Below are 27,328 nucleotides of genomic sequence, written 5' to 3' on the forward strand. Positions count from 1 at the left end.
TCTGCCTCCAGCGGCCCCCGGCTGATTTGAGTTTGAGACCCCTGGTTTAAAGCTAACGATGTGTGTTTTAGATCCACTTTGTGAATGACCCCATTCATCGATTACTCAGAAGAAATGATCAGTGATTAGTCGACAGTTAAAGTAATCGTTTGTGGCAGCAGTGATAAACTTACTAGGCTGATGAACATAGACCACGATGCATTGCATTTCAATGATTTTTATGTAAAGAAAGTATTTTATAATTGTTTAATAAAGCATCAGAGCATTTATCATGGTTCACTGCTCTACGGCTGATCTAGCAGACTGTGTTTTGCTGTTTTCCATGAGTTTTTGTTGAATATTTTCCCTTGTCTGTGTGTTCCGTGTGACCCCCCCCCCCCTGATGGACGACGTTCAGACTCCTCCTTTATGTAACTGCAGGAAAGATTCTGTAGATCTTTCCGTCCGTCCCGCCCTCTTGGATCCGTGATGTTTACCAACAGAAACGCGGAAAGAAAGTATTCACGTGTTATGTAATCCCACCCCCACCTCGGTTTACCTCTGGGGTTTTTTGGGTTTTTTTTTTCCCCCAATTCACCTTTTAACAATGGGACAAAAATATATATTTATAGTTTTTTAATACATTTAGTTACATAGACAAAAATGATCAATTATTTAGCTGTTAAGTCTTGTTTTGTTCACATTAAATTAATTTTTGCATTTCTAAACTTCTCTTTGACATTCATAAGTAGAAAGGTGGAATAAAGAGGTGATGCATTTTACAGACAATTATTGGATTACTACAATCAGTTACTTTTTCATCTTTTTTTAAATCATTTTATCTTATTTTCAAAATAAAAGCACATCTTTTATTAGATATAAAGGCTAACATTCACAGTGCAGTTTTTTTTTTATTTTAATCCTGGGAGTTTTGTTGCTACCATTGTGTTCCAGATGAGAAAATCACACAAACGGATCTAGATTATCATAATTAGCAGCTGATCAGCATTTCTGCTCCTTCCTGGGTCATTGCTGGGCTTTTATTCTGGAGGCAAACAGCGTTTTCTGGTGCGGGTCTGCAGAGCTCAACTCGCTGAGGGGGCGGAAAAAGCAGAGTGAGTCGAGGACACGGCGTGTTTCAGGTGTTGACAAACGGACCAATCAGGTGGAGGGAAGCGGTCGTGCGTGCAGGGCTGTAGACCAGCTGATGAAGGTGTTTTCACAGCATTAGGAGAACTCTTTTTTGTTTGTTTTTTATCTTCCACGAGGCGTTTGCATCAGCTGATGCATCATGGGACTGACTATTCTGGATGAGAGGATCGCTATAGCAACGGTTTGACACTAGAGCTGTTATGAACGATTATGTTAGTAGTTGACTATTTTTTTGATTAGTCGGGTCATGTGACTAATGCATCTGTCACGATAAAAAGAGTCTATATAAGAATGTGTGTAGTTTATTTCATAATAAACATTTTTAGGTGCTTTTAAAAATAAATGTATATTAAAAATCATTTTAACTTTTCACAAAAGCCGCTGCAGCTTCAGGCGATTGAAGCAGCAACAATCATAAATCCTGGAGGGTCTGAAATATTAGTTAAATTTTAAAACGGCATAAAAAAAAGCTTAAGTTAGCAAAAACGGCTAGCGTGTAGCTAAAATATTAGCTAAACTCCAAATTAGCCTATTTAACCTGAGTAAATGCCTAAATAGTCCATTTCTAGAGGCATCTGTCAGCAGAATGTCACTATAACTTTTAACTTTACTCTGACTCCATAGAATATAAAGTAAACGACTAATCAGCCCTTTGGTGATTAAACAGTTATTCTAAATATTTAAATATTGTTTAGTGACTCCTAGTTTTTCAACAGACTAAAGTTCCTTAGTTCCTTCAGTAGATCGATGACTAGAAGATCGTGACTGAAGACACATCAACGCCTCAATAGAAATGGATCTACTAGAAAACACGGTTCTTTCACCTAAACAGTAGTTCTTCTTTCATCTTTAGTAGAAATACCAAAAAGAACAACTTTGGACAAACGTTTTAAATATTTGTTCATAGACAGTCACATAAATGACCAGATTTTCTAGATATTATTAATGAAATATTTGGTACAATTTTTAATTCAAACTTCATAAATACAATTGATGCTTTTACTTTGAAGAGGATGACCTTCATCAGCACTTCACGTTGAAGATTTATTGACTTCACAGTACGCATACGTTTAGCATCAATATTCTTCCAATGTTCAGTATTATAATATTCAGTATTACACCTGTAACCCTATACCTATCATAGGTATGTTGATGTTGGGAGTGGGTCATCTAGACCCCAAAGACGGCGAGCTAAACTTTATTTCAATAATTTTTGAGTTTTACTGGTGTCCACGGCAGACAGGAAGTCTTGTCCACCTTCATCCACATTTGTCATGGGGGGTTAAGACATTAGTGTAAGGCTGGGGTCATCTGGACCCTAAAGATGGCGGAAGGGTTAAAAGATAAAGCCGTTGTGAATGTCTGTCTTGGTTCTCTTGTTCTTTGTCATTTTATTGTACAGCTACAGATTTTATTATCTTTGAACGCGTATGCCTTTTGTACATTTTTATTGTCCTCAGTGTTTTTACTGCTTTCTGTCATCGTGGTCAGAGGACCACGGATGGAAAACTAGACTTTTGGGTAATTCTGGCCTTTATTTGAAACCATGTTTTTCGTCTGGTTTTGTTTTAAATGGCATTGTCTCCTTTAAATAATAATTAATAAAACCCTATATTGCAGTTCTCGCTGCCGATCGGCTACAACGGGTGTTTCCACATTGTGATGGACTGAACTCGTATGACTGATGCAGTAGGAGAGCTGGAGAACAGGCAGGGTGGTGGATCTTCAGATCGAGGGATGGTGTCTATTTCCAAGAACTACACATCCATAGGTCAACATTTGCATAAACTTGAGTCATCTGGTGTTGGCAACGTCAATTCGGTCCTTCTAAAATGCTGACAGATGCACTCAGAATGTTCTTCTCTGTAAAGCTTTTTTTTGTTTTTTTTTTATAGATCCTAAATCCAAAATGAGCATTAAAAGTTGTAGTACAACATGGAATGAGTCGGTCTCTTATTCCAAATCCCTTTTACCGGAGGTTGAAATCTGTTACCACCCAACAAGTCCTTTAACTCCCTTCAGATCCTGTCAAACCCACAGTAGAAGAAGACCTTCAGTAGATAGGCTCCAGTTCCATGTCTACATGGTTCTGGCTAACACCGGCTCTCACTCACTCAAGCTAAGGATCGGACCTTCAACAGCAGACGGTCTGAAATGTAATCAGCTTCACGCTCGAGATGAAGCACTTCAGAAACAGGAAGCTCTTTAATCACCAATGTATCCTGATAACACTAGAAGGAAGTGAGGGCTAAACGTTACTGGACCCTGTGGAACGCCACGATGGACTTGTGAAGAAATGAAATAATTAACACCAACAAACTGACAAATGATTGGAAGAATCTGAGTAAACAGATCCTGTGATCCCATCCCGGTGATCCAGAGGTGCTGTGTCACAAGTCTCCAGTGGAATCACTGCATCATCGGAATTCTATGGATCAGAGTCGCTGGAAAGTCTCTTATCTTTGTGTGAGAGGGCGGGGCCTTGTCCGGGATAAAGCCGGAGAGCAAAGAGTGATGATTCATCTCGGAGATGTTTAGATAAAACCATCAGGCACATGGATGAGTTTATGCAGAGCCACGGCAACTTGGAAAAATAACACTTCTGTTGCTGAAAGCAGTAAATAAAAGATGTCAGAACTATAAGACAAGTCAAAGGATAGACGGGCTTCTGTCTTCGTATTCAACACTTCTTTAGCTCAAACTCCAGGTTCTGTTTGGAGAAATGTGAATATTTAAATCTAAAGAAATAAATAAAACAATACGAATTATCAATTCTGTCCAGGATTGTTTTAGATTAGATTTCAGGACTCTTTTAATAAAATAAGTTATTTTCTTGTAAATCTCTTGCTTTAAAATCTTTTTCTTTACCTGTAAATATTGTAAATATTGGGCTTTTCTTTAGACTGTAGTGATCTGTTCCATTAAAGTATCACTATTGCTGAACTCTTCAGATCAATATTCCCCAATTTCACGTTTCTTTGATCTTAGCTCCGCCCATCACTACCTGATCTGTAATAGCTACCTGATTGGTCCCTGAATGACCTCAGTGCGTCTAGTTAGTTAAAGCATTTTCTGACACTAACCCATCTCTAGAGTATCTCTTGAGATGTTAATATTTACGACAATGATGTTTATTTCACTTTACTGTACATATGTTAATCGTATCGTACTGCACTGATTCACACCACGTGGAAAAATACTTTTTTCTTGTGTTTTGTTGACGACACTTCAAAAATAGAGAATTACAAGGTTTACAATCTTAAAATGACAAATTTACAAATAAATGCTCGAACTACTTTAGTAAATCTAGAAAGATTTGACTGAACTGTTAGCTGTTAGAAGTTTGGATGTGACATTGGGTATCGTGGTGTGTGGACGACTACTGGTGACCTGACGCAACCCTCTCTTTCCCAGCATTCTTTGCAATCGCATCATGTCAGAATTTCCTTAATAATCACAGGGGCTAAAACCATCTGATGTTGATGTTTTCGACGTACATTTCGTCCTTTCCAATGTTTACGTGTCTCGCATGACTCCTCTTTGATGCAATCGCGGCAAAGATCTTTCCATCCGTCCCGCCTTCTTTGATTTGGAATGTTTACAAACAGAAATACGGAATATTTCAGAACGCTCTAAATACATTTTATAAAGTTGTTTTCTTGTAAATTTTGTGCTAGTTTTTTTTTTTTTCTGAATGAAATAGTTATCTGTAGTTAAGAAGTGTTGTAGTCTGGTATTCAAAAAGGTGATTTTTGCATAAAAAGTGTCAGTTTTGTTAAATTACAGGTTTTATCATATTTCATGTCAAGTTGTTGTTGTGGCCAAATAGTATAAACGAATTCTTGACTTTAAAAAGACACGACAGCTTAACAGGGTTTTAGCCTTATTTTTGTTGTTATAAAAAAAAAACAGTTTAGTAGTTTAGATTTGATTTCCACTTCAAACCACATATTTTAGAATATACTTCGTCCATTTCATCATCGGAATATGAGTCGGTATTCTATTAGATTACCAAACTAAATTTTTGTGATTTATTGCAAACAATTTCCTGTAGACTTTATGGGAACAGCTCGTTGTGTTTGTGTGTACATGAACGGACTCCTGTAGAAGGTTCCTGAAGGCATCACTAGAGGGGGCGTGTCGCTCCACCTGGAGTGGGAACGGCGGCTCACATGTCCCTGTGTTTGTGGCGGTATCGGTGCTGAGAGAATGGAAAGACGGGAGGACGGCGTGGGATAGTGCGGATGGAAAAATGTCTTTAGAGTTGTGGTCATTATCAACAAACCGCCAGGACAACACAAACACACTGAGGGGGAGAGAGAACAGAAACTTGACTGACGTCACGTTGTTGTGACTGTGAGGGAACCAAAGTGGATGAGTCAGAGCTTCATCTGCGAGTCCTGCGATGACCCCGTCGATTCTGCATGAGTAACCTGTAGATCCCACAAAGACTTTATTTTGAAAGTCTTGTCTATCGTTTCTATGCAGTGATTTGATGATGATTCATGAATCAGGAGCAACAATTTGCAGATGACACCACCATTCTTACTGTTAATATCTTCTGTCTGAATGTTTGCTACATGTTTGTATAAAATATAAAAAATATTAATCGCCTTTTATTTAGAACAGAAAATCTGAATCAACAACAAACAGAATTTTAAATGATATTTATCACATTAAACAATGTCACACTCGGAGGTTTTTCTGTCAACATCCCGATTAGCGTAAACGGTAAACAAAACATAAACTTTTCCTGTTGTTTTGTATCATTTGACAACAAATCCTGAAGGTTTTTCCGACTACACTTCCAGTAGATGGATGACAAGAAACTCCCTCCAGTGTAGCATCACTGTCGCTATGCTAGCAAGTATACGTGACGTTACATAGTTGATCACCAGATATTTGTAATGTTAACTTCAAGTTCTTTATATTATTCACATTGTTGACCACGTTTAAAAGTAAACTGGTTTTAGAGCCAATTACTGTAAACTAACGATTGATAGCTTTACTTTAAAGATATATTTACTTATTGTGACAATAGTGTTTTAGTTCATATACTTGAAATCCAACATTATTGTACAATTTTAGAGTGATATTGCATCGAATTAGTGTGTAATTATAAAGATCACAAATCAACAGTCTTGGATATAGAAAAATGTGTTTTTTTTTTCTTTTCTAATACAGATTAAGAATATCTTAGAATATAGCAAAGTAGTTAAAATAATACACTTTTGTCAAATTCAGTGTTTTGCATTAAAACGTGAAGATTTATAAAATTCTATGTCTTAACAATCAGTGTTCGTTCAACAACCCTGATTTAATATGACAATTTTCAATGTAAAAGCTGTTATTTGTATCTCACATAGGCATAAATGTACAGACTCATGCGACTGGAAACCACCAATCACGGCTTTGATTTTTGTCGCGATGTTTAGGACACCTCCACATGTTCTTTCTTATCAGCACATCTTCTTTTAGGACAAATATTCCATGTTGTATCAGCGGACAGTTCTAGGATCTCTCCCTGAAGGTTCTGGGACGAGTCCATAGATACTGTATGTGTCCGACTTCCTTCATGACTTCCAGCCCCGTTTAAGGGTTTTATTGGTTTGGAGTGTTGGAAAAAAGAGACTTTGTCATCCTGACAGAAGCTATATATTCACACTAGGTATGTGTAGTATATGTAGTATATTTTAGTATATGGTATTAGTCTGTTACTAAATAGGACGTGTACCTGTTGTAGAGGGGGTCTTGGTGTGAATTGTCGAGCTCTATCAGCTCTATTCCGATATCTGAAAGACTCATAGAATCTGCAGTTATCAGTTTCTCCTTCATGATCAGTTTTCAAACGGTTGGGTCTTCTTTGAATTTAAAGGGACACTATAGTCCCTCCCAAATCTGATTGGTCAAAGTGCAAGTTGTTGAACTTTCAACGCTTGTTCAAGCGTTCGTAGAGTTTGAAACGGACTCAAAAACCTGTGTGTGAACGCAGGAATTCTGACGTGAACGTCCGAAGCGTCACAGTGGAAGTGGTCACTTTGAGGCCGGCGTGAACGTAACTCCAGAACTCCTGCTGAGTTGTTTTCTCGCTGACCCATATTCCTCATAACAATGGAGCACCAGGCGGTTTAGATCTAGAATTGGGTTTAAATAACAGGAAATCTGGGTTAACCCAAATGTGCACATTTCCTGTTCTCTCATAACCTTTGTTACCATGTTCTGGGTTTAAGAGGGTTCTATTGTTCCTACAGAACAGATTTAGGAGACGTGTAGTTCTCTCTGCTGCATTGGTTAATATTTTTCTTTGTCTTACATCACAGGACTTTTTCAATCCAAAGTTTGAGTTTTCTGTTTGAGCAGGGCGTTCTAACATTTGAAGCTGCCTGTTTAGACGGGTGGGTAACTGTAGTGGTGTGTTTATGTGGGTGGGGGTTGGTGGCAACATAACCTAATTAACCTGTAATCCTCTTCCATAAGAACTCCTTATCTAACGGCGTTCTTTTCATATCTGCGTTATTTTTCCGTCTTCTTGAACTTGAGGCTCGGGGCTGTTCATCAAAGCTGTCAGGCTGCATAGTTTCCATGAGCCCCTCCCTACCCTCTGTGCTCCTTTCTCCTGCATTCCTCCTGCCCCCCCTCCTGCTGTACCTTTTGTCTCTGGTTCTGACCCGTCTGACCTGGCGGTCATGTGACTGGCTGTTCAAAGGTCTCACTTTTTCCACTCAAAGGTTTGCTGATGAATGTGCCGCTGGTGATGTCAGTGTTTCCAGTTTCTGTATGATCAAGTGTTGTAGAGACAGAGGGAGATGGGGCTCCTCCCCCGCTCACAGCTGATTGGCCGGTGAGGGGCGGTGCGTCACAGGGCTCATTTAAGTGTTGGTGGATCAGCAGAGCCTGCAGAAGGCTGAGTGACGTTGGAGCAGTCCACTCCCACATCTCTGGAACATTCCTGCTCTGCAGCAGAGCCTGTTAGGAGGAGAGCGGCCCGGCTCGGCTCGGCACAGCTAACCTTGACGTGGGTCAGCCGCAGGGGAAGCTCTCAGGTCCTCGTCTGCCCACAGCAGCAGGAAAGCAGCCGCAGCTCCTGGATCTCCGTCACCCTGGGGAAGGCAACACACCTCCGACCCCCCCGGTTCCCCCCCTCGTCTTCGTCAGCGCCCCGTTGGCCCTCGCCGGGGAAGCGTGCGTCACACTGTGCCATCGCCTCGGTCTTTGGGTGGAGGAGGTTTCGCTTTCCAGGCCTTCCCGTGATGCATATTAAAACCACCAAGTGCAACCGCTTCTGTCTGGTTGCCTCGGTAACCAACCAGGAAGTCTTCCTCTGCCATGAGGCGCGGGTGAGTTGCAAAGCTGGCATGCAATGAAGGACATCACTCTGGTTCTGGACCCTCAGAGGGACACTTGAGGAATCAGAGGTTTCTGTAGCGCAGGAGAGGAGGAGCTCAGTGTTTGGTATTTGGATGCTGAGCTGCTGCTGGCTTAAGCGCTCGCACATCGGGGAGTTCCCAGCTTCTCCGTCTGCAGGTCCAGGTTCTAGATCCAGATTATAGTTTTGCATTCGGGTACCATGTATGTGTAATGACTACACTACCCAGAATGCCCTGTATGTGCCAAGTGGTCAGAGGGGTCAGTGGGAAGTTTGTCTATTTGTTGTTCGTCATGTTTTCCTCTTTTCTCTGGCATAAATAGAGGAACACAACAAATAAGACCAAATTTATTGACAATAACGCTCAACAAACCATATACTCAATGTTTCAGTTCATGATGCTGAAGCATGTGTGTCTACCAGGATCCTGACTACAGTACCCATAATGCTCCAACGATCGATTAGGTCGTACCCAAACATCTGGACAGATTTTTGGGCACCGTGTGCCACGAAGAAATCTGTTCAAGGTCAGTTACTGTGACCAGAATTCAAAGGACATGAGCTGCACTGTTGATTTTTGAGAAATTCAAGGATTTTTAGGTATTTTATGGTTTTATGCTATGTTTCCTGTGGCTGAAGTTTTGGTCGTCGTTGGCTTTCTTGTTGGTCTGTAGTGCTCTAAAAGCCCTCCGCAGGTGAAGGGTCTGGGTTGCAGATGAGGAGGAAGGTTCAAGCCTTGCTGTTGGAACAGTGGCTGTCTGTAGATTGCATTTTCCTGCTGAAAATACATGAGATAATACCTGAAAATGTTTTCTCCAGTATTCTTGGACCAATATAGAGAAGTCATGAAGTTGACTGTCCAAATGTCCTCGTCCAAGGACCCTAAGACCATAGGTCTTGATATCCTTTGTAAGACAACAGGATCGTCGGTTGGGTAACCCTCTCTTCTCCTGATCTCCTACAGGCCAGCTTTGAGTCGCTGTTTCGCTCCTTCGACCCAGAGGTCCAGTTCCAGTACTTCAGGTCCTTCCGGCGGGTCAGGATCAGCTTCAGCGACGCCCTGGCCGCAGCAGAGGCCCGGCTCAGACTGCACAAGACGGACTTCCGCGGCAGGGAGATGAGGCTGTACTTCGCTCAGGTACGGCGTCCAGACGCTACAGCTCCTTTTAGCAGACGGTCTCCGACTCTCACGTCTGTCGCGTTGGCTAAGCTACCGTGTTCTGTCCCGCAGTCAGTCCACATCGGCAGTCCTCGCCTCGAACCCCCAAAACCCGACAAGCAGTTCTTGATCTCCCCTCCTGCTTCTCCTCCGGTGGGCTGGCGACAGTCCGAAGACGCCACGCCCGTCATCAACTACGACTTGCTGTGCGCCATCTCCAAGCTGGGACCAGGTGGGTAGCACTGGTGTAGTCCCTAAGGCCACGATAACCCAAAGACGAGAAGTCCAGGGTCTCAATCGTTAGTTCAATTAGTGTTTGATTACATTTGATAGTTTGGTGCATAACTTAAGTTCTCATGACTCATTGAATCCTAATTTATACAATATAATTATCTTTATTGGAAAATATTCTAAATCCACCTCAGTCTATCTTTTGATTGGTTTGTTTGATTTAGTAACATTTCATCCACAAAACCCCTCTGTAGATTTATTCAGAATCAAAATGGACAAACCTCCGTTCGGTTAAAATAAACTGTTTTTGTGGTTCAGGTCTTTTCTTGAACCTCTTGGTCCTTTGTCCGTTTCAGCTTCACCCTCATGTGGTGAAGCAGCGTCCGTTCTTAGACGTCCGTTCTTAGACGTCCGTTCTTAGACGCCTCCACAATGGTTGACCCACATTTATTTTAGTTTGTTCTGACCCGAGGTGGATTTGTTTGTTCGCTCTGTGTTTTTAGACGGACGTGTTTACTGCTCAGATGCTACACGTAGTCATCGTCACACTGTTGTGCTGCTAGACACGAGCGCCTGAGATGGTTTGATTATTGATTCATCTTAACTGCTTTCTCTACTTTAAAATGAACCAATTCAGGATTTCTTCATGTTATACAATTGCTACAAATCCATGAAGATTTATCTGGTTGATTTTTCTCCATCCAAGCTCTTCTGTTGAACCGAGCAACTGTTTCATACACCCTATGTACCCCCCAGTATCTAACTCGTCAGCGGTTGACCATCCAACAATGAATGAAAGAGCTTCAGCGCTAGCGTCGACGCTCTTTATGCAATTAATGTAATTCCTGAAATTGAGAAGTCGAGGGTTCAAATCTACAATAATATGACCCAACGCCTTCCTGCTTCAGTACTTTCCTTCTTGGAGTCTATTGGCCAGAAGTGTCAAACTAATTCTGGTTCCCGGCCAGATTCAAGTGGGCCGGACCAGTAACCTAATAGCCAAATGACCTATGGACAACGTGTTATCTGTAGCTTTGTCTTGGTTTAGGTTTTTTCTGAGTTGAAACAAAAAACTAAAACTGAACTAAACCTCAGACAACCTAGTAGCCTAATCAGATATCGTAAGAATGCTTTGTAAGCATTTACACTATAAAGATTCTGTTTCTTTTTCTTATTCATTTTCTTCCGAACATTTTTTAGCATGTAAAAACTCGATCATTCTCTCAGTAATTTCTGCAGTTTTGGAATCAAAATGTTCAGCTCTTAAAGTACATTATTGCTTCTGTTTTTGGTATTTGTGATAATTATTATTTTTGGTATATGATCTTTAGGATTTAATTCAATTTATGCTATTTTTAAGCTCTATTAAAATGAATAGGATTTTTTCCAATTTATGCTTTCAATGCAAATTATATAATTAAAAACATTTGGCATGTTCAGAAGGTTCATGCTTGTCCAATTTTTACAGATTTTACGCAGCTTTTGCATTTTTTTATATCTCCATGTAATTTCTCAAATTTTTGCTCGATTTCTAACCTGTTCAATATGATATCAAAATGTTTAGCATGTTAATGACTTAAATGCTACTGAGGTTTTAAAGGATAATTTAAAGTTTAGCAAATATTTTAGCAACGTGTTAGCTTTTTTGGTTAAATTGACATCTACTGTTTTTTTTTTTAGCTAATTCTGAATTAAGCTAGTATTTTAGCGGCGTGGTAGCCTTTTTTTGGCTAATTTGGTATATACTGAAATTTTCTGGGCTGATTCTGAGTTAAGCCAGAATTTTAGCGACATGCTAGCTTTTAGTTATTATTATTATTATTAGAGCTATTGTTGTTGTTATCTTTTTAAAATGACCTTTGGGTAGGTGTGTTGTCACACCTGAACATTTATAGAAACTTATCAGACGAAGAGCTGTTTATATCTTGATCTCTTGTTCTGAACCTTCAGCTCTTTAAACCATAACGGCCTTTCTCTGCTCACCAGGAGAAAAGTACGAGCTGCACACGGCCACGCCCACCACACCAAGCGTGGTCGTCCACGTGTGTGACGACGAGCACGGCGACAGCTCGACGCCGGACGACAGCGATCAGGACGAGAAGTCCCGCCCGCCGCGGCCCAAAATCGTGCAGACCCGGCGCCCAGATTTCACGCCGTCCCCCGTGCAGCAGTGAGCGGCGCGGTGCGTGGATGCAGAAAGGTTGCTTTGATGCTGCATTCAGGGGTCACGGAAAAGAGGAAACGCTTCAGATGGAGTTCATCAGGAGTTTGGACGCACTCGCTGCTGGACAATACCGTGACGCTCGGCATGCTGGGAGATTCTGTGACCTTTTTATCCCGCTGTCCTGCTCGTTTTTCCAACGCTCCCCTGCTGGAGCGGGTTTGGAAAAGGAAGCAGGACGGCGGTCCTCGACGGGGACGTGAGTGGGCTGAGTTCCCACGGACCTGAATGCAGCACGGCTCCGACGAGTCGTTCTGTCCTCGAGTCCCGCCTGAGCCGGACAGGACTCCGGCTGTGGGCGGAGGCTGCTATCGGGGATCAAGCAGATTCTAGTCTCTAGTCTTGACACGTGACGCGGCGACTGCTCTCTGGTGTTTTCTTTTAGGATTTTTCTTTCTGCCGTCGGCTCTGCATCCGTCTGGTTCCGTCAAGACCAGAGAACCGTCGGGTTCTTCAGAGTAAATCCACAGTAGTGAAACTCCTCTGGCGGTGACGGGATCAGGATTTAGCCGGCTCCATGTTTAGCTGCTGTTTTGTACTAAAATAAGCTGTTTATGCCTGAATGTTGAATAAACATTTGACCCAGTGACCCTCCAGTTCAGTCTGTCATAAAGTATCAAACTGAAGGAAGATTCTTTAAAATCAGTTTAAATCAATTTTTTTATAAATAAATTAATGAATGAATATATAAAGTATTTAAAAACACACTCTTATATTACATCAGAACATTTTTGGGGGAAAAAGCTTTTTTTTCAGGGGGGCAAGTGTCCCCCTTTGTCCCCCTGTGGCTCCGCCCCTGATTTACAGCTTAAATATGTCATTTTTAACTCTAATTTTCTCCTTTAAACCAGAATAATGATCAATACGTATTAAGTTTGAATTGAATATACTTTAAAATAATAATTTGGGCTTTTCAAAATAAAACTAGCTGACACCACCAATCAAAACTGTCGGTAACTTTATTTCAAGTCGTAGGTGGTTCCAAATGATAATTTATAGAGTCTTACTGATTAAGAATTAGCTAAACATAACAAATTTGTGGAAATCAACAAATCAACATTTAAATAAAGAAAATAAACTTTGATACAAAACATGTTACTTATACTTAAGTGAGAAGGGATTTTAAAACGCCTTTGAAAGCTCTAAAAAAGGCATTTAAGAGTTACTAGACACAAACTAAACCCTAAAGAAAGATTCTAAAACGACAAGTAGTCCAGAAAAAGCCAAACCTTTTTCCAAAGTGATCCAGCTCTCAACCCAAGATACAGTGAAACAGCAGCACCCCCTGGTGGTGAAAACCCAAACTACGGGGGAGTCTCTCTACCTGCTCAAGTAACAAAAATCACAAAAGTTAAATAAGAAACAGATTTGGTCCAATCAAAACATTTTTAAATCCACCAGAAATTACAATTCCCAAAGCCCCGCCCCTTCATGTTTGATATTGAAATCCCCAAATGTCCTCCATAGATACTACAAGGAGTTTGTGCGGTAGAAGGCCGTGGTTGTGAGATATTTAGATGAAGAAACGTCTTCTATATCGTCTGCATTGCTGGTAGTCATGGAGGTTTGAAGGACACTGACAGGAGACCGTCCTGAGAAACCCTCTGGTTTGGACCCAAACGTGTCCCTGACCTGTCAGAGGCGTCAGTTCTCCGTCTTCAGGAACTCTGGAGTTATTTAGGTCTTTATGGACCTGAGCCCACTTCTTCATATCTGAGGCGTCACGGTCGGACGCTGGAGATATATTGTAATCGTATTTCACTCGGGGGTGTTTGTTCGACCCCTCTGACTCTGCTCGTGAAGGTGGATGGGTGTCAGCTGGGGGGGTCAGGTTACCATACTGTACACGGCATGCCAGAACATCAGCCCAGCAGAGGCTCCCGAACGTAAAGGCCCCCCATAAATACCACCACGTGCCCCCGGGTGTCGGGTTCTGCTGCTGCCAGCTCAGCACCATGTCAGCTGCTGGTCCACAAAGCCCCCACCGCCCCCACCAGCACCACCCAAAGGTCTTCTGATGAGATCCAGAACCTGAACGGATCGGTGAGGCACCTGCTGTGGGTCCAGCTGAACCTGAGTGGTTGAAGATTACCCGGTGTCCTTGAAGGCGGCGTCTGGAGAGATTTTAGAGCTCCGTGTAAACCACGACCGCGGTTATTTAAGCACCTCCACCGCAGAGGAACCTGCAGACCACCTCCTCGTTCTCCCTTCACCTCCTCTGAACTCCTCACTGTAAGTCGTCATGTATTCTTCACTGTAATTAATGATAGTCATTAAATAAATCTTAGTTTTTGTAAATTAATGTTTCTTTTGCATGCTCTGTGGGGCTTTTGGTTGTCGGGGGAACCCTGGCTGAAGCTCTTGTGTTCTGGTTGCCAGATTGGACTTCATGTTGTCGTGGTGGGCTGTGGCGGCAGTGCTGTGTCTTCCCTGTGGACTATCCTACCATGGTCAGTCTGCTGTCCGTTAGCGCCTCCGGACCACTGTTTTAAAGTCAACACGTAACTATGGAGGAATAAAAAAATCTAAAAATGAGGCTAAAGCTGAACTACACCCCAGTCATGTGAAACAAGTTCAAGAACACGCTATGCACTTTTAGCATACGATGTTCACCTACACTTTCCCAGTCCCAACTCCTCATATATAGTCGTATGGTTGAGGCCCCTCTGTGCCACTTTTTTACGTTTTAGTGTCTCCAACTTGTGATTTTTTCAAGTGCTGGCTGTAACGCTTAAATCAGGGGTCCCCAACCCTCGGGACGTGGTAGCAGACGTGGAACCAGTACCAGGTTAGGGTTAGGATCCCGTACCAGATAAAGTTACCAGTACTGAGTTAGAGTATTTGTACTAAGTAAGGGTATCGGTACTGGGTTTGGAGACCGGTACCAGGTTAGGGTAAGGGTACCAGTACTGGGTTAGGAGACCGGTACCAGGATAGGGTAATGGTACCAAGTTAGGGTAAGGGTACCAGTACTGGGTTAGGATACTGATACTAAGTTAGTGTAAGGATACTAGTGCTGGGTTAGGATACTGGTACTAGGTTAGGGTAAGAGTACCAGTGTTGGGTTAGGATACTGGTGCTTGGTTTAGAGTAAGGGTACCAGTGTTGGGTTAGGAAAACAAGTGTTCAGATCCCACCCTCCATAAGAGGGCAGGGTCAGTGCACACTCCGGGTTCGGATATTGCTACCAGTACCAGGTTAGGGTATCATTCTGGTCCGTGGCCCAGTACCGGTCTGGATCAGTTATAGTTTCCTGAGGGTTGGGGACCCCTGATTAGCACCTGTGGCCTGGTACCAAGTGCCCCTCAGACTGATATCGGTTCGCAGCCCGGAGGTTGGGGACCCCTGATTCAATGGGAACAGCTAACACGTCAAAAACCATGAGTTGTGGCCATACAAAACATCAAAAAGTGGAGGGGTCCAGAATCATATGGCCATATAGGACAGGTTCAGAGTGAGAACGTATAGTGTACACACTTTCACTATCCGATACTAGCCCATGTAGCTACAGTTGGAAGAGTCTTGATTGTGCATTGTGGAAGCAATCCAAATGCGGTTAATCTTGCTTCAGGCGTTCTCTTTCACAGCTCTATTCCGATACATACGGTGGCCATATTTTGATTTCTGGAAATTACTTCTGTATAAAGCCCTTAATATCCTATCATCAGCTTTAAAGTTACATCTAATATTACGAAACTCCTTCCTAAACTCTGAAAATGCTCTAAAAGCTCGAACTTAACAGCAGATAAGAGTTCTTACGATTCATTGGTCCACACCAAAATTCAGGTGAGCCGTCACACCTGCCAGAGGAATCAAAAGCTGGTTTGGATCAAAGAGTAAATGAGTCCTGGATGACAAAAGCAACTTTTCTGTTGACGATTGAATAGAACAAACTTGCCCCAATAGTCCTTTGAAGAAAGCATGCGTAGATTTAGAGAATCCTTGACGATACCAGCAGCCAAACTCTACCTGAAAGCTGGAATCTAGTCAAACCATGTGAGATCTTTCGTGGTCTTCCAGAAGAACAAACAGGAAGTCCCCTGTTTAAGTGTATGTGGAGATGGACGGTCCATAGATCCGTCCGTCCTCCCAAATCAACTATTGAGGGATGACCGTAAGAGATCTCTATCACCAACAACTTTGAACCCTTCTTGCAGCTCTAAGGATCTTGAGGATTGGGGAGCGCGGCCAGTCCCTCGTCCTGCCCTGTGACGGATCCGCCTTCAGGGACCAGGAGGGAATGGTGCGGTGGGAGCAGGTCGAAGAGACGGTGGTGTTACTGAGGGGAGGAGAGACCAGCGTTGCAGAATCCTTGAGGGTCAGTACTGCTTTACCTCTGTTGTGGACTTTCATCTTCTGTGGTTGCAGTGAAATTAACAGAACTTCTGGAGTCTTTAAAGTGTTAAACGTGACGTATTGAACTCAACCAAATCGGAAGAATGAGAAAAGAGGAGGTCGATTGCCAAGTTTTCACTTGGATTTGTACAAACGATTGAAGAGGTCTTTCTGGAACAACATTCTGGGTCTTCCCTTTCTAAGCCCCTGAAGTGCCCAGATGTATTAAAGACACCGTTCTTGTTCTTGATGGTTCTAGAAGCTAACAGTTTTGAGATGTGCTTCTTCAGGGTCGGGTCCAGCTTCCTTCAGAGGAGCAGATAAAGGAGGGGAACTGGTCTCTGGTCATCAACTCCATAACGCCCAGCGATGAAGATGTGTACCTCTGCATCTTCAACACCTCCACCCTCGTATCATCGGTATGGGTCAGGGTCTTAGGTGAGTAAAAAGCAGTGTCACACGTTCTTCTGTTGATTGAGGTTTGTCTCCAGCTAATGCCACCTCGCCCTCGGCAACGCGCGTTCATTCAGTCACTTCTGAAGGAACGTCAACTTAAACTTAGTTCTGTATCCATGTCCACTAACCCACATAACTTAAGAGCTACAAAAAATATTCCTGGAAAACCGAAAAAGGCAATCAAGTGAATTTATCATTTTAATCACTGAGAAGTATTCTTAACCAAAAACTGAAGCACCAATCCAGACTACCAAAACCAGTGACACCTGAGGAAAGAAGTCAGAGCAGTTACAAAATAATAATCAAGAGAAATGTTAAAAAGATGGGAAGAGATGGAAAAAAGTTTGAGAGCATTATGCATCTATTGCACAATTTATTTTAAAATATAAATACAAAAATAATGAAAAGTTAAGGCAGTGTGAACCATAAAACCGATGAAAGTTGTTCTAGTGTAAATTTATTTTTGTTGTGATTTTAGATCCTTTTATCCTCCAATGAATTAAAACTGTCTTGATTTTAAACAAGCCTCCCTGTGGTTACCTGGTGAACTGCCACGGCTCCACTTACTGTTGTTTTTGCAGCAGGCTCAAGGGACAATGGAAGACATCTTCAGTGTTACTGTACGACTACAATAATGTCTGCAGCATTAGATATAAATTCACTTTGTTTTGTCTTTTTCTCACCACTTCAGAAAACGAGGCAACAGTTGCTGATCCATCCATGAAACCGCTGAGGATCATTGATGGGTCTGGAGGTGGAACCACCGACCTTCCTTTTTCCACGGAAGTGTCCACTCTGACAATGACGGGTAGAGTAGATGTATTTGTATTCAGTTGAGAATGTTGGGAAAACTATTGAAACAATTGGATTAATAGTAAACATGTTGGGTAAAACCATCTGTGTTGGGTTCATGGTGGGTACTGAAGAAAGTTTCTTTGACAGTTTATATCCATGTTAAAGTCTCATACATGCTTTGCTTTAGGGACCACTGACGAGCTGACGACCTCGATAGATTCCCAGTCAGTAGGGACCACTGAAGAATCAACGACCACTGAAGAATCAACGACCACTGAAGAATCAACGACCACGGATGAATCAACGACCTTGACAGAGTCCCTATCCGTAGGGACTACTGATGTGTCGACGTCCGTAACAGATATCCAGTCAGTCGGGACCACCGATGAATCAACATCTTTGCTAGGCTTCCGGTGGATTGGCACCACTGACAAGTCAACACCCTTTTCAGATTTAGGTGGGTTGCCTTTTTCTTTTCGCTGTGATTGTAAATCATAGATGACTGGATACCAACTCTGTTTCTTTCAGAGGACCCCAAGAGCACTACAGACCCTCCCCTACTGGAAAACTTCCCCTGGGTTCGGGTTGGCCTCATTGGGGGCGTGCTGCTGGTCACATCCTTGGTCATGGGTCTTCTCGGAGCCTTACGGCAAATTTAGACTCATCGGATACTTTTTTGTGTTCCTTCATTTTCGAGTTTAGGGACTTGAGTTACTGCAGAGATGAAGCTGTGAGCACAGACTCCAGACTCTCTTCAGTTCCATGTTTGGAGCAGATGTGCTGCCTGAGATTTTTGTCCGGTTCTGATGACAGAAAACTTTGATGTGTCCATAAGTTGTCATAATTCTACTCGTGTAAATGGAAGTTGCCAGAATTGACTATATAGGTAGGTCCTCCACCGTCCACTTACTCAGTTGCTTTTTGGGGTACCATTGACTTTTGATTGAATACATCTGTATATTTATTAAAAATGATTGTCCCAAAGACGAGGAAGTGGGAGTGGGGTCAAACCGACACACTCACATTGGGATACAACAGTGAGTTGACCTCAAAGCCTTTGGTTCTTACATGGTGGAGAAGTGTCTGTGTCAAAATCTGAGACTCATTGTTTGTGAAACTATGTTTGTGTCTTTTTTCAATCTGTATTTGTCAATAAAGATCACATAGTCTTAAAAAAATTCCCTGGCAAATGTCATACATTTATTGTGTAATAAAAGCTCTTCTCTAGTCTGACTGGTCCTTCACAATCTGCAAGCAAGTCAGGTCTTCACCTCAGAGTGGGAATATAGTGACAACTAATTTCCTTTGCTGGGTATTTACTTTTGTGATGAAGTTAGTATTCATTGTTTTGTTGAATAAGTGGGAATTTTCTATGGATGTTTGATTTAGTGTGGAGTGAGTTGTTCTCCTTTTTGAGGATATTAACCCCTCATTAAGGCAGAGCGAGTCTTCTTTATTTTTTGTGGATCTTTGTTTTATTTTATGGCTGAGTGAGTACTCTTTTTTTCCCCTTTGGATCTCTAATTTATTCTTTAACAGAGCGAGTGCTCTTTGTTTTCTTAGGATCTTTATCATTTATTCTGTGATCATTTCAGTGTTTTTGGTTTTCTCTGGATGTTTAATTTAGTCAATAACAGAGTGAGTGTTCTTTGTTTTGTTTTTTTTCTGTGGATATTTGGGATATATATTCTGACAGAGTGAGTGATCTTTCCTTTTTTACTGATCTTTGTGATTTATTCTGCAACATAGTGAGCGGTTTTGTTTTATATGGATCTTTGTGATGTATTCTCTGACAGAGTAAGTGTTCACTGTTTCCTTTGGATCTTTGTGGTGTGTTCTGTGACAGATTGACTGTTCTATGTTTTCTGTGAATGTTTGAGTTATTCTATGGTACAGTGAATGTTCCTTGTTTTTCTTGGATCTTTGTAATTCACTCTATAACAAAGTGGGTGTTCTCTGTTTTCCTCGGACTGTTTATTTTGTTTGTGACAGAGTGAATGTTCGTTTTTTTTCCTGTAGATCTTTGTAATTTACTCTTTGACAGAGTGTTCTTTCTTTTTCTGTGAGTGTGAGTGTTTTCTATTTTCTGTGGATCTTTGTGTTGTATTGTGACAAAGTGAGCGTTCTCTGTTTTTTATGGATCTTTGTCATGTTTTTGTGTGACAGTGAGTGTTCTTTCTTTTCCAATGATCTTTGTGATTTAATCTGTGGCAGCGTGAGCAGTCTGTTTTTAATGATCTCTGTGATGTATTCTATGACAGAGTAAGTCTTTTTTTATTACTTTTTATGTTTGATATATTTTATGGCAGAATGGGTCTCCTTTGTTTTCTTGGGCAGCTGTAATTTATTCTGAGACAGAGTGCGTGCTCTTTCATTTGATCTTTGTCATTTATTGTAATAATTTCAGTGTTTCTTGTTTTCTCTGGGCATTTGATTTATTCAATAGTAGAGTGAGTGTTCTTTGTTTTCTTTGGATCTTTGGGATATATTTTTTGACACAGTGAGCAGTCTTCTTTGCTGATCTTTGTCAATTTTTCTGCAACAGCGTGAACGGTCTTTGTTTTATAAGGATCTTTGTGATGTATTCTCTGACAGACTGAGTCTTTTTCTTATATTTTTCATCTTTGATATATTTTATGACTGATTGGGTGTTCTTTCTTTTCTAAGATCTTTGTAATTTATTCTGTGATGTTTTTTTGTTTTCTGTGGATGTTTGGTTCATTAAAAAGCAGAGTGAGAGTTCTTTGTTTTCTAATTATCTCTGTGATATATCCTGTGACAGATTCTGCGTCTTCTGTTTTTTAACAGAGTGAATGTTCTCTGTTTTCTGTTGATCTTTGTAATTTCTGTGCTCCTCCTCTAGGGGGCGTAACCTCATAAGGTGGACTGGTTTGTGGCTCCAACAGCAGACATAAAATTCCACCTTAAGACTCCAGAAACAGCAGAGATGTCTGATGCTCATTTAAGGAACCTTAAGTTTTCTTTTCTTCTCTGAGGGAAAACCAAACCAACCTGAAGTTTTCCTGAAGTCCTCTCTTGGATTTGCCCCGCCCACTCCCCCACTTCTCTTGGTTGTTGGTTTTCCTCCCACCTCCCCTGCATGACTCCTCCCCCTCTCTCCTCATCGGCTGTTTGAGGCAGATCTCCTCACCCTGAAGAATGGAGGAGAGCAGGAAGGAGGTGCATGTGTTCTCTGTGAAGGTCTTCACTCTGCAGGAGGAGGAGGAGGAGCCTGGAGGAACACCTGCACAGGTGAGACGGGACGCAGCACTTTTACCACCTTAAAGAACACGTGTATGTTTGGGTTTTTTTAATCTGGTTTTATGATGAGCCGACATCTGAACTCTGATCAGGAACCAATGACAGAATCCGTGTAGAACATCTGGACGGGTCAGGTTCAGAACCTGGACGGGTCAGATTTGGAACCTCAGGGGGTTTAAATCAGAATCTGGAGTTGGATAAAAATAATCAAAAAACGTCACTGTAAGAGCACTATAAAACCCATAGCCCTAATATCAGATATATACAGTGGAATTATTGCTTTAAATAAAGTAAATTATTTGACTTCACAGCTATTAAAATAATAGTTGATTTCAAAATAAAACCACGACTAGTTTTATAGACTTTTTCTAGACAAGCCTTTTAATTTGAAAAACAAAATGACTGGATCAGTTGTTAAAATAACAAATATGTTTATGACTCTTCAACAAATAAAAGCCATGGATATGAGACATCTGACATCACCTGCAGTGTGAAGTACCATTTTTGTTGATGAGAAAATACTTCCTTAAATTTGCACAATAACTGTTTTCATGTGACCTTCCTAATACGGTCAGAAACATGAAAAAGGTTTGACGTAATTTTGTAAAGATGTGGTTAAATTCTTGGCTCAAATTATGACTTTTTTAGCACGGTAGTGTATTCTGAAACCGGCCTCTGGTGGTCGCTTGGGGAACTGCAGCGTTTGCTTCATCCAGGTTGGATTAAAATGAGAACACAAAGAGGAAACCCCCAACAGTCCAATCTGGACGGGACACGCAGACGTCGCGAACAAAACAGACCGCTGGGTAACTTGTAGATCAAAAATGTTCTTTTTTTTCTGGAATGAAAGCTAATACAACCATAAGGGTAAGTAAGGGAGAGGTAGGTGAGACGCAGGTGTGTCGCATAGATTTTATGTGAGGACACCGAACAACAATGTGTGAAATTTATCCTTACTAATACTTCACCCAAGACAATGGTACCCTCTACGTTTATGACGTCCCTTGAAGGGGTCACACGAACCTCAAGGGGACTCCAAGACACACCTGAGCTCCACTTACGATGTAGCCGGTCTTCTTTATGACTCTCCATGGACCCCAAGAACCCACAACACCCGTGTGGGTCCACATGTCCCCTACTCTACAGTTTCAGGCTTACAGAACCTCCACCTTATCATCGTGGCCCCTGGTCGGGTCAAATCAAGACCGGCCTGGTCTCAGAAAACTTCAAACAAGACGCTTAACATCAAAAAAGGCTACAGTTGTTGTCGTCTGAAACAATTGAAGGTTTGGTTTTGTTCAAATTGAAGGAGAACGAGGCTCAGATGGAGATCAGGGCTGGGCAGCATGTCAGCATGTGCAGCCAGGCGGACGGACAGGAGCTCACCCTGATCCTCAGCTCAGACGCCAGGCATCAGCAGCTCGCCGTGCAGGACGGTGAGGCACTGTTGTCTTTACAGTGAATAGAACAATAAACACAAATACCACCAGAACTGGAGACCCACAAAGCATAACCTGACTTGTTTTACCCCGAGTTTCTTCTCCACGTGTTTCCCAGCAAACAGGTCCACGGTTTTCCAGCTGACGCTTTGTGAGAAGGTGGACCGCTGCCGCGTCGGACGCCGGTCCTTCCTGGTTTGTGTCGGCAAGCTCAACTTGCTGCTGCAGTTTGCATCTTCAACCGGTCAGTCTGAAGGAGTTTTGATCCTCGTTGAGGTTGATGATGTCATACAAATGATATAAAAAACACACACACATATATTGATGGTTTACTTTAATTATCATGGTCTGTCAGTCATTTGGTGCCGATCCCACAGAGAATAAATACATGGCTGACAGACTCTCTCTTTGTCTTATTTGATTCTGCAGGGAGTTTTATTTTGAAAATCTTCTTATTTCTTAAATTCATTCACTTCCTTCTTACAGCAGATATTCCGACCACTAAATTGAAACCCCGCATGCTAGCAAAGGTAATGAAAAAATGTATTTGGGAAGTCTGTTTGAATTCACTTTTACTTTAAAAATGAGAAAATATTAGTTTTTGTGTCATTTTTATCCATTTATTTAGTTGTGTTATCCACCATGTTGAGGTTGAATTTGGTATCTGATTTTAAGCTTCCATTCTCCCATAAATTAAGGGCAAAGTTAAGGGGATACATATATATATATATATAAATGCTAAAATTTAATTTAATTTCTTGTAAAATACCCTCAAACTGATTTTAAACTAGATTTCATGAAAGACCATTTTAAAAAGACACATCTAATTTCCCTTAACTTTTCCCTTAGAAGTTAAGGGAAATCAACTGAAACAAATGTAAGCGTCAACTTCAGCCTCGTACAGGCCAGCCTGTGTTAGTATGTTCTGAGATTAAACTGGTCGTTTATCCAGAGAAGGGGTGAGGACCAGAGCTTATAGAGAATTTAGAAGAACAGTTTCCATTCTGGGCCTCACCTGTACAACTACACCTTCTACCTACGAGACCTGGTTGTTAAAATAATCGTGTATTTTGAGGGGCGAGCACCAAATTTGGTTTGGGATGAACCTTAAGATTTCAGAAAAGCTCGTAAAGCCACGAGAAAATCCAAGATTTTAAAATAATATAAAGTAATAGCATTCTATGGGTAGACCTCAAGTTTAAGAAATGTTGTGTATTAACAGCCCACATCGTTGAGACTGAGGCAAAAGCATGAAATAGTTTTGCGTGTTTGGTCGCCATCCTTATAAATTGCCGCCATTTTGGATTTTTGTCGTCATAAACATACTTTTCTGAAAGAGGGGATCCCGAGATACATCTACGCTAAAGTTGGCACCTGTACCGCAAAATGTACCAAAATGTAACCGGCTCCGGGATTGTTCAACCTGGTTTTGGTGGCAGTGATCCGGGAAGTTTTCCAGGAGCCTGATTAGTTTGTTTGTAGTGTCTCTCCACATGCAGGACAGAATAATTTACCCACAAGTAAAAAAAAGTTGTACCTGCCCATTGGGCCCGGTGACAGACGGGCGACCTCTCCAGGCCGTACCCCAACTTCGCCCAGGAGAAGCCAGGACAGACTCCGGCACCCCGATGATTCCAAAAGGGATATAGTGGGTTAAGATTATGGATAGATGGACCCTTTGGTTTATGTGGCCATCCTCCAGTACTCCATATGTCACCATTCTTCCTATATTTGGCCAATGAATGGCAATCGTTTTTAGTTTGAAACACAAGTAAGGATTTGGACACCATCTAGATGTGCTCTGTCTTTCTACTAGAACCTTTACCAACCTTATGAGCCTCTGTGATAAACGGACAGCTACCAATGAATCGTCAACCCTCCTTAAAAACCCTTTTTGTTGTCTTTGACTCGTCAGATCTAAAAAGTTTCCAGGAGAAGTTGAATAGACGTGACAGTGGAGAAAGCAGAGAAGGAACTACAGCAGAACCAAAGCGAGGAAGACAGAACTCCGATAGGAACCAGAACCCTCCAGAGATACCCCCAGTTCTGGAAGAACCCAAAGCTGGAGATTTGAAAAGTGTTGAGGTAAAATGATGGCATTGAACAGCAGAAGGACGGTTCTAAGATCATGACCATGTCCCTGCAGGTCCACAACTACCTGTGTCAGCAGCAGAACCTTCTCCAGGACTACCTGAGGACCGCCACCTACCAGAAAGCCTTCCTAGCCAATGAGGACGACTTTAAGGACAAGGTGAGACGCAGTGATGGACATTATCATTCAAGAGAGATGATTTGAAGCAAAAGTAACTCAAACCAAGTCGGTTAGCTCAAAACACTCGACTGACTTGTTTCCTGTCGGACACGCATGGCCACCAACTGCTGTGTTTGATTGTGAGTAGTTGTTAGAATATTCAAAACCTGTCAAAAGATGTCTGAACCTGTTTGAGGGTATGAAATTAAAACTAAACAAAAAAATTTTACATTCAGTAAAACGGAATCATTCAAAAGTAAGACGTGACATAAACTTGAAAACATAACAATAGGATCGTTCTCCACCTCATAAGAGTTTCTCCATTTGTTTGTGTAGTCGTCAGTTTGTGTGTTTCTAAACCCCATGACTCATGGACCACGCAGGTGTTGAATCCGTAGGACACCGCTGCGTTTCTGCCTCTACAGGTGGTTCTGGACGTGTGTTCTGGTTCCGGCATCCTCTCCTTCTTCGCCGTCCAGGCTGGAGCCTCCAGAGTGTTCGCGCTGGAGTCCAGCCCAGTGGCCGAGTACATTCAAGTTGGTTCTTTTCAGTCCTTCATCAGAGTGTCTGTCGTGTTCCAGAACCGTGAATCTCCATGTTTGATTGATCCTGCATGATCTTCTCCAGCTACATCTACGGGGCTCACTGATGATTAATGGATCATTTAGGGTTCTGATCGGCTGAACTTTGTGACCAGGTAATCAGAAGTACTAATGAAGGGGTAGATCTTGAAAAGCTTGAAGAACCCATCCATCCTGTAAAGAGATGAGTCATCAGGGCTGAATCTAAACGTGTTCTGGATTGAGTCCGTATCAACAGGACCTTAAACCCACCACCCCCCTGCTGGGTTCTGCAGAGCGGTTTGTGTGCTTTGGCCGTGTCTGCAGATCCATTGAACACATGGAGGTCACGGACCGGCTGTGGAGCGCGGCATTCTAGGGAGTTAATGAGTTGCAACCGGGTCTGGGCTCAGGGTGAAGCAGGAAGGAGGTTCACCGGGCCGCAGCTCAAACCCAAGATCCTCTTTGGGCTTTTAACAGAAAAATCCAGAATAAATGTCGTTTGAGCGCGAAACTTTCAAAATAAGAGTCATTTATCATGAAAAAATGTCAATCTTTGATGCTTTTACTTTCCAAAGTGGTTTCTTAAGTTCGTCAGTGGCAGCAGAACTCCTTCTTTCAGGCATGAATCTGTCATTAAGCAGAACTCTCCACTGCAGACGGGTTTCAACATTTGTCCATCGTTTGTCCTCTTCAAACCAGTTCACTTCCCCTTTATAGAGAATGGTACCAAGGTCCAGTTCTGTCCAGGACTCCTGGACTATGAGGACCACATGTTATTTCTTTCTCACCACAAATTTGAGCCAATTCCTCCGCCACAAACTCAAAAACTCACAGAAGATGAATTTTGAACAGAGTGAACAACCCATCCCCCCAAAAAATGATGACATCACAGTGGACAAAGCCAACACAAAGAACAAATGGGTCCAAAATCTTTTATAGAATTAAGTATGTCACAACTAAAACACATGAGTCGGCGATATCCAAAAGAAGTTTTTAAATTATCACTCAAAGGACATATAGGTTTGGCAGCCACTTTGTTGTAATGTGTAAAATTTAGCGATTTTATCCCAATATGGGAAAATAAAAGGTTTGTTTGAGCAATTTTCATGAAATTTCACACAAAATCCACCAGGTTAAGCTTACAGCAACAATAGAAATTTCGTTGACCTTTGACCTTAGGAAGAGGCCGTCACCTTGAATTAACAAAAAAGAAAAAAAAATCTCCTTTTGTGACCCTCTATAAATTTAAACTCCTCAGAGATTTTCATCTATGGTCTCCAGACTTCTTGAGGATCATTGGGAAGTTACTTGGGAAAAAAAGGTAATAAATACAGTTTAGAGATTTTGAAAAGCCCTTGAGTGGAGAATTCCCAAAATTACCTTTTCCTCGCATATTTTTTTAAATCAAAATACTGTGAGAATTTAAAACAGGAATCGTTGACTCAAGCTCAAAACGATATAAGCAAATGAGAAATGTGGGGGTGGTTTACAAAACACCTCCGTTGCTAAGGAAATCCAAAAATTTACTTTGGCCAATTCTTCAAAAAATGACATAGACCTGTTCGCCACACCCAAACAACCAAAAAATACAATGGTTGCTATGGAGATAAAACCAACAGTAAAGCAGCCATTTTGAAAAAAAGAGGAATTATAGCACAGCTTGTAGCTTTAGCTTATTTTGAAACCCCATTTTGATCAACCCTTTCCTTGAGGCTTAACAGCTGTTTTGTTTTGGATGTAGATCTTCTCAACACACAATTCTAAAGAAAAACGTTCTATAATGACTGTCACCTTGGCTGTTGTATTCATCTCCATTTTCTCCTAAAGAACTTTGACTTCTTTGAACTTCTGGGGGTTTTTCTGTGTTTCGTTGTGTTGATGCTCCTATTTACATCTATTCAGACTAGTTTCCTCTGAAAGTTATCATCCATCACAACGTTTGGTTTGCTAACTAATTCCAGTTAAGTATAAACTTCGGATTATTAATTCTCTGTCTCGCCCAAACATGTAGGAAATCACAAATCATCTGGAAAAGATACATTTGCTCCCATAAGATTGTTAAATTCCACCACGAGTCCCACTTTTTCCAGTTGAAGAATTTCCAAAATATTCCACAGATG

The 27,328-nt window shown here is 41.7% G+C and overlaps 3 protein-coding genes across 4 annotated transcripts in view; all 3 read left to right on the plus strand.

Moving 5' to 3' along the window:
* rcan1b (regulator of calcineurin 1b) overlaps positions 1-12,697 on the plus strand; it is a 15,046-nt gene extending 2,349 nt beyond the window's left edge. Inside the window, exons 1-4 of one of the 2 annotated variants that reach the window (XM_024265253.1) lie at positions 8,011-8,468; positions 9,462-9,635; positions 9,729-9,888; positions 11,874-12,697. In XM_024265253.1, coding sequence (XP_024121021.1) covers positions 8,382-8,468; positions 9,462-9,635; positions 9,729-9,888; positions 11,874-12,061 — 609 coding nt within the window. In that variant the 5' untranslated portion in view covers positions 8,011-8,381 and the 3' untranslated portion in view covers positions 12,062-12,697. Of the gene's footprint in view, positions 1-8,010; positions 8,469-9,461; positions 9,636-9,728; positions 9,889-11,873 lie in introns of those variants that run through there. The other variant, XM_024265252.2, reaches the window with a different exon arrangement.
* Positions 12,698-13,330: 633 nt separating this feature from the next.
* Positions 13,331-18,858, plus strand: LOC112142013 (location of vulva defective 1). The gene is made up of 7 exons (XM_024265249.2): positions 13,331-14,340; positions 14,488-14,558; positions 16,266-16,426; positions 16,734-16,881; positions 17,591-17,707; positions 17,882-18,151; positions 18,223-18,858. The coding sequence occupies exons 2-7, from the start codon at positions 14,498-14,500 to the stop codon at positions 18,351-18,353; spliced, it is 888 nt and encodes a 295-aa protein (XP_024121017.1). The 5' UTR covers positions 13,331-14,340; positions 14,488-14,497; the 3' UTR covers positions 18,354-18,858.
* Positions 18,859-22,226: 3,368 nt separating this feature from the next.
* Positions 22,227-27,328, plus strand: part of LOC112142008 (histone-arginine methyltransferase CARM1) — an 8,905-nt gene continuing 3,803 nt past the window's right edge. The window contains exons 1-5 of the mRNA XM_024265243.2: positions 22,227-22,391; positions 22,513-22,638; positions 24,310-24,479; positions 24,541-24,645; positions 25,071-25,181. Coding sequence (XP_024121011.1) covers positions 22,280-22,391; positions 22,513-22,638; positions 24,310-24,479; positions 24,541-24,645; positions 25,071-25,181 — 624 coding nt within the window. The 5' untranslated portion in view covers positions 22,227-22,279. The remainder of the gene's footprint in view (positions 22,392-22,512; positions 22,639-24,309; positions 24,480-24,540; positions 24,646-25,070; positions 25,182-27,328) is intronic.

This window comes from Oryzias melastigma, linkage group LG2 (assembly GCF_002922805.2).
Source record: "Oryzias melastigma strain HK-1 linkage group LG2, ASM292280v2, whole genome shotgun sequence".
NCBI lineage: Eukaryota > Metazoa > Chordata > Actinopteri > Beloniformes > Adrianichthyidae > Oryzias > Oryzias melastigma.

What these genes read in the sequence shown, in the direction of transcription:
- LOC112142013 (XM_024265249.2), top strand. Translation starts at nt 14,498, where the DNA reads ATGTTGTCGTGGTGGGCTGTGGCGGCAGTGCTGTGTCTTCCCTGTGGA. An exon ending in GTCCACTCTGACAATGACGG is followed by an intron (nt 17,708 to 17,881) that starts GTAGAGTAGATG and finishes GCTTTGCTTTAG; the next exon opens with GGACCACTGACGAGCTGACG. An exon ending in AACACCCTTTTCAGATTTAG is followed by an intron (nt 18,152 to 18,222) that starts GTGGGTTGCCTT and finishes TGTTTCTTTCAG; the next exon opens with AGGACCCCAAGAGCACTACA.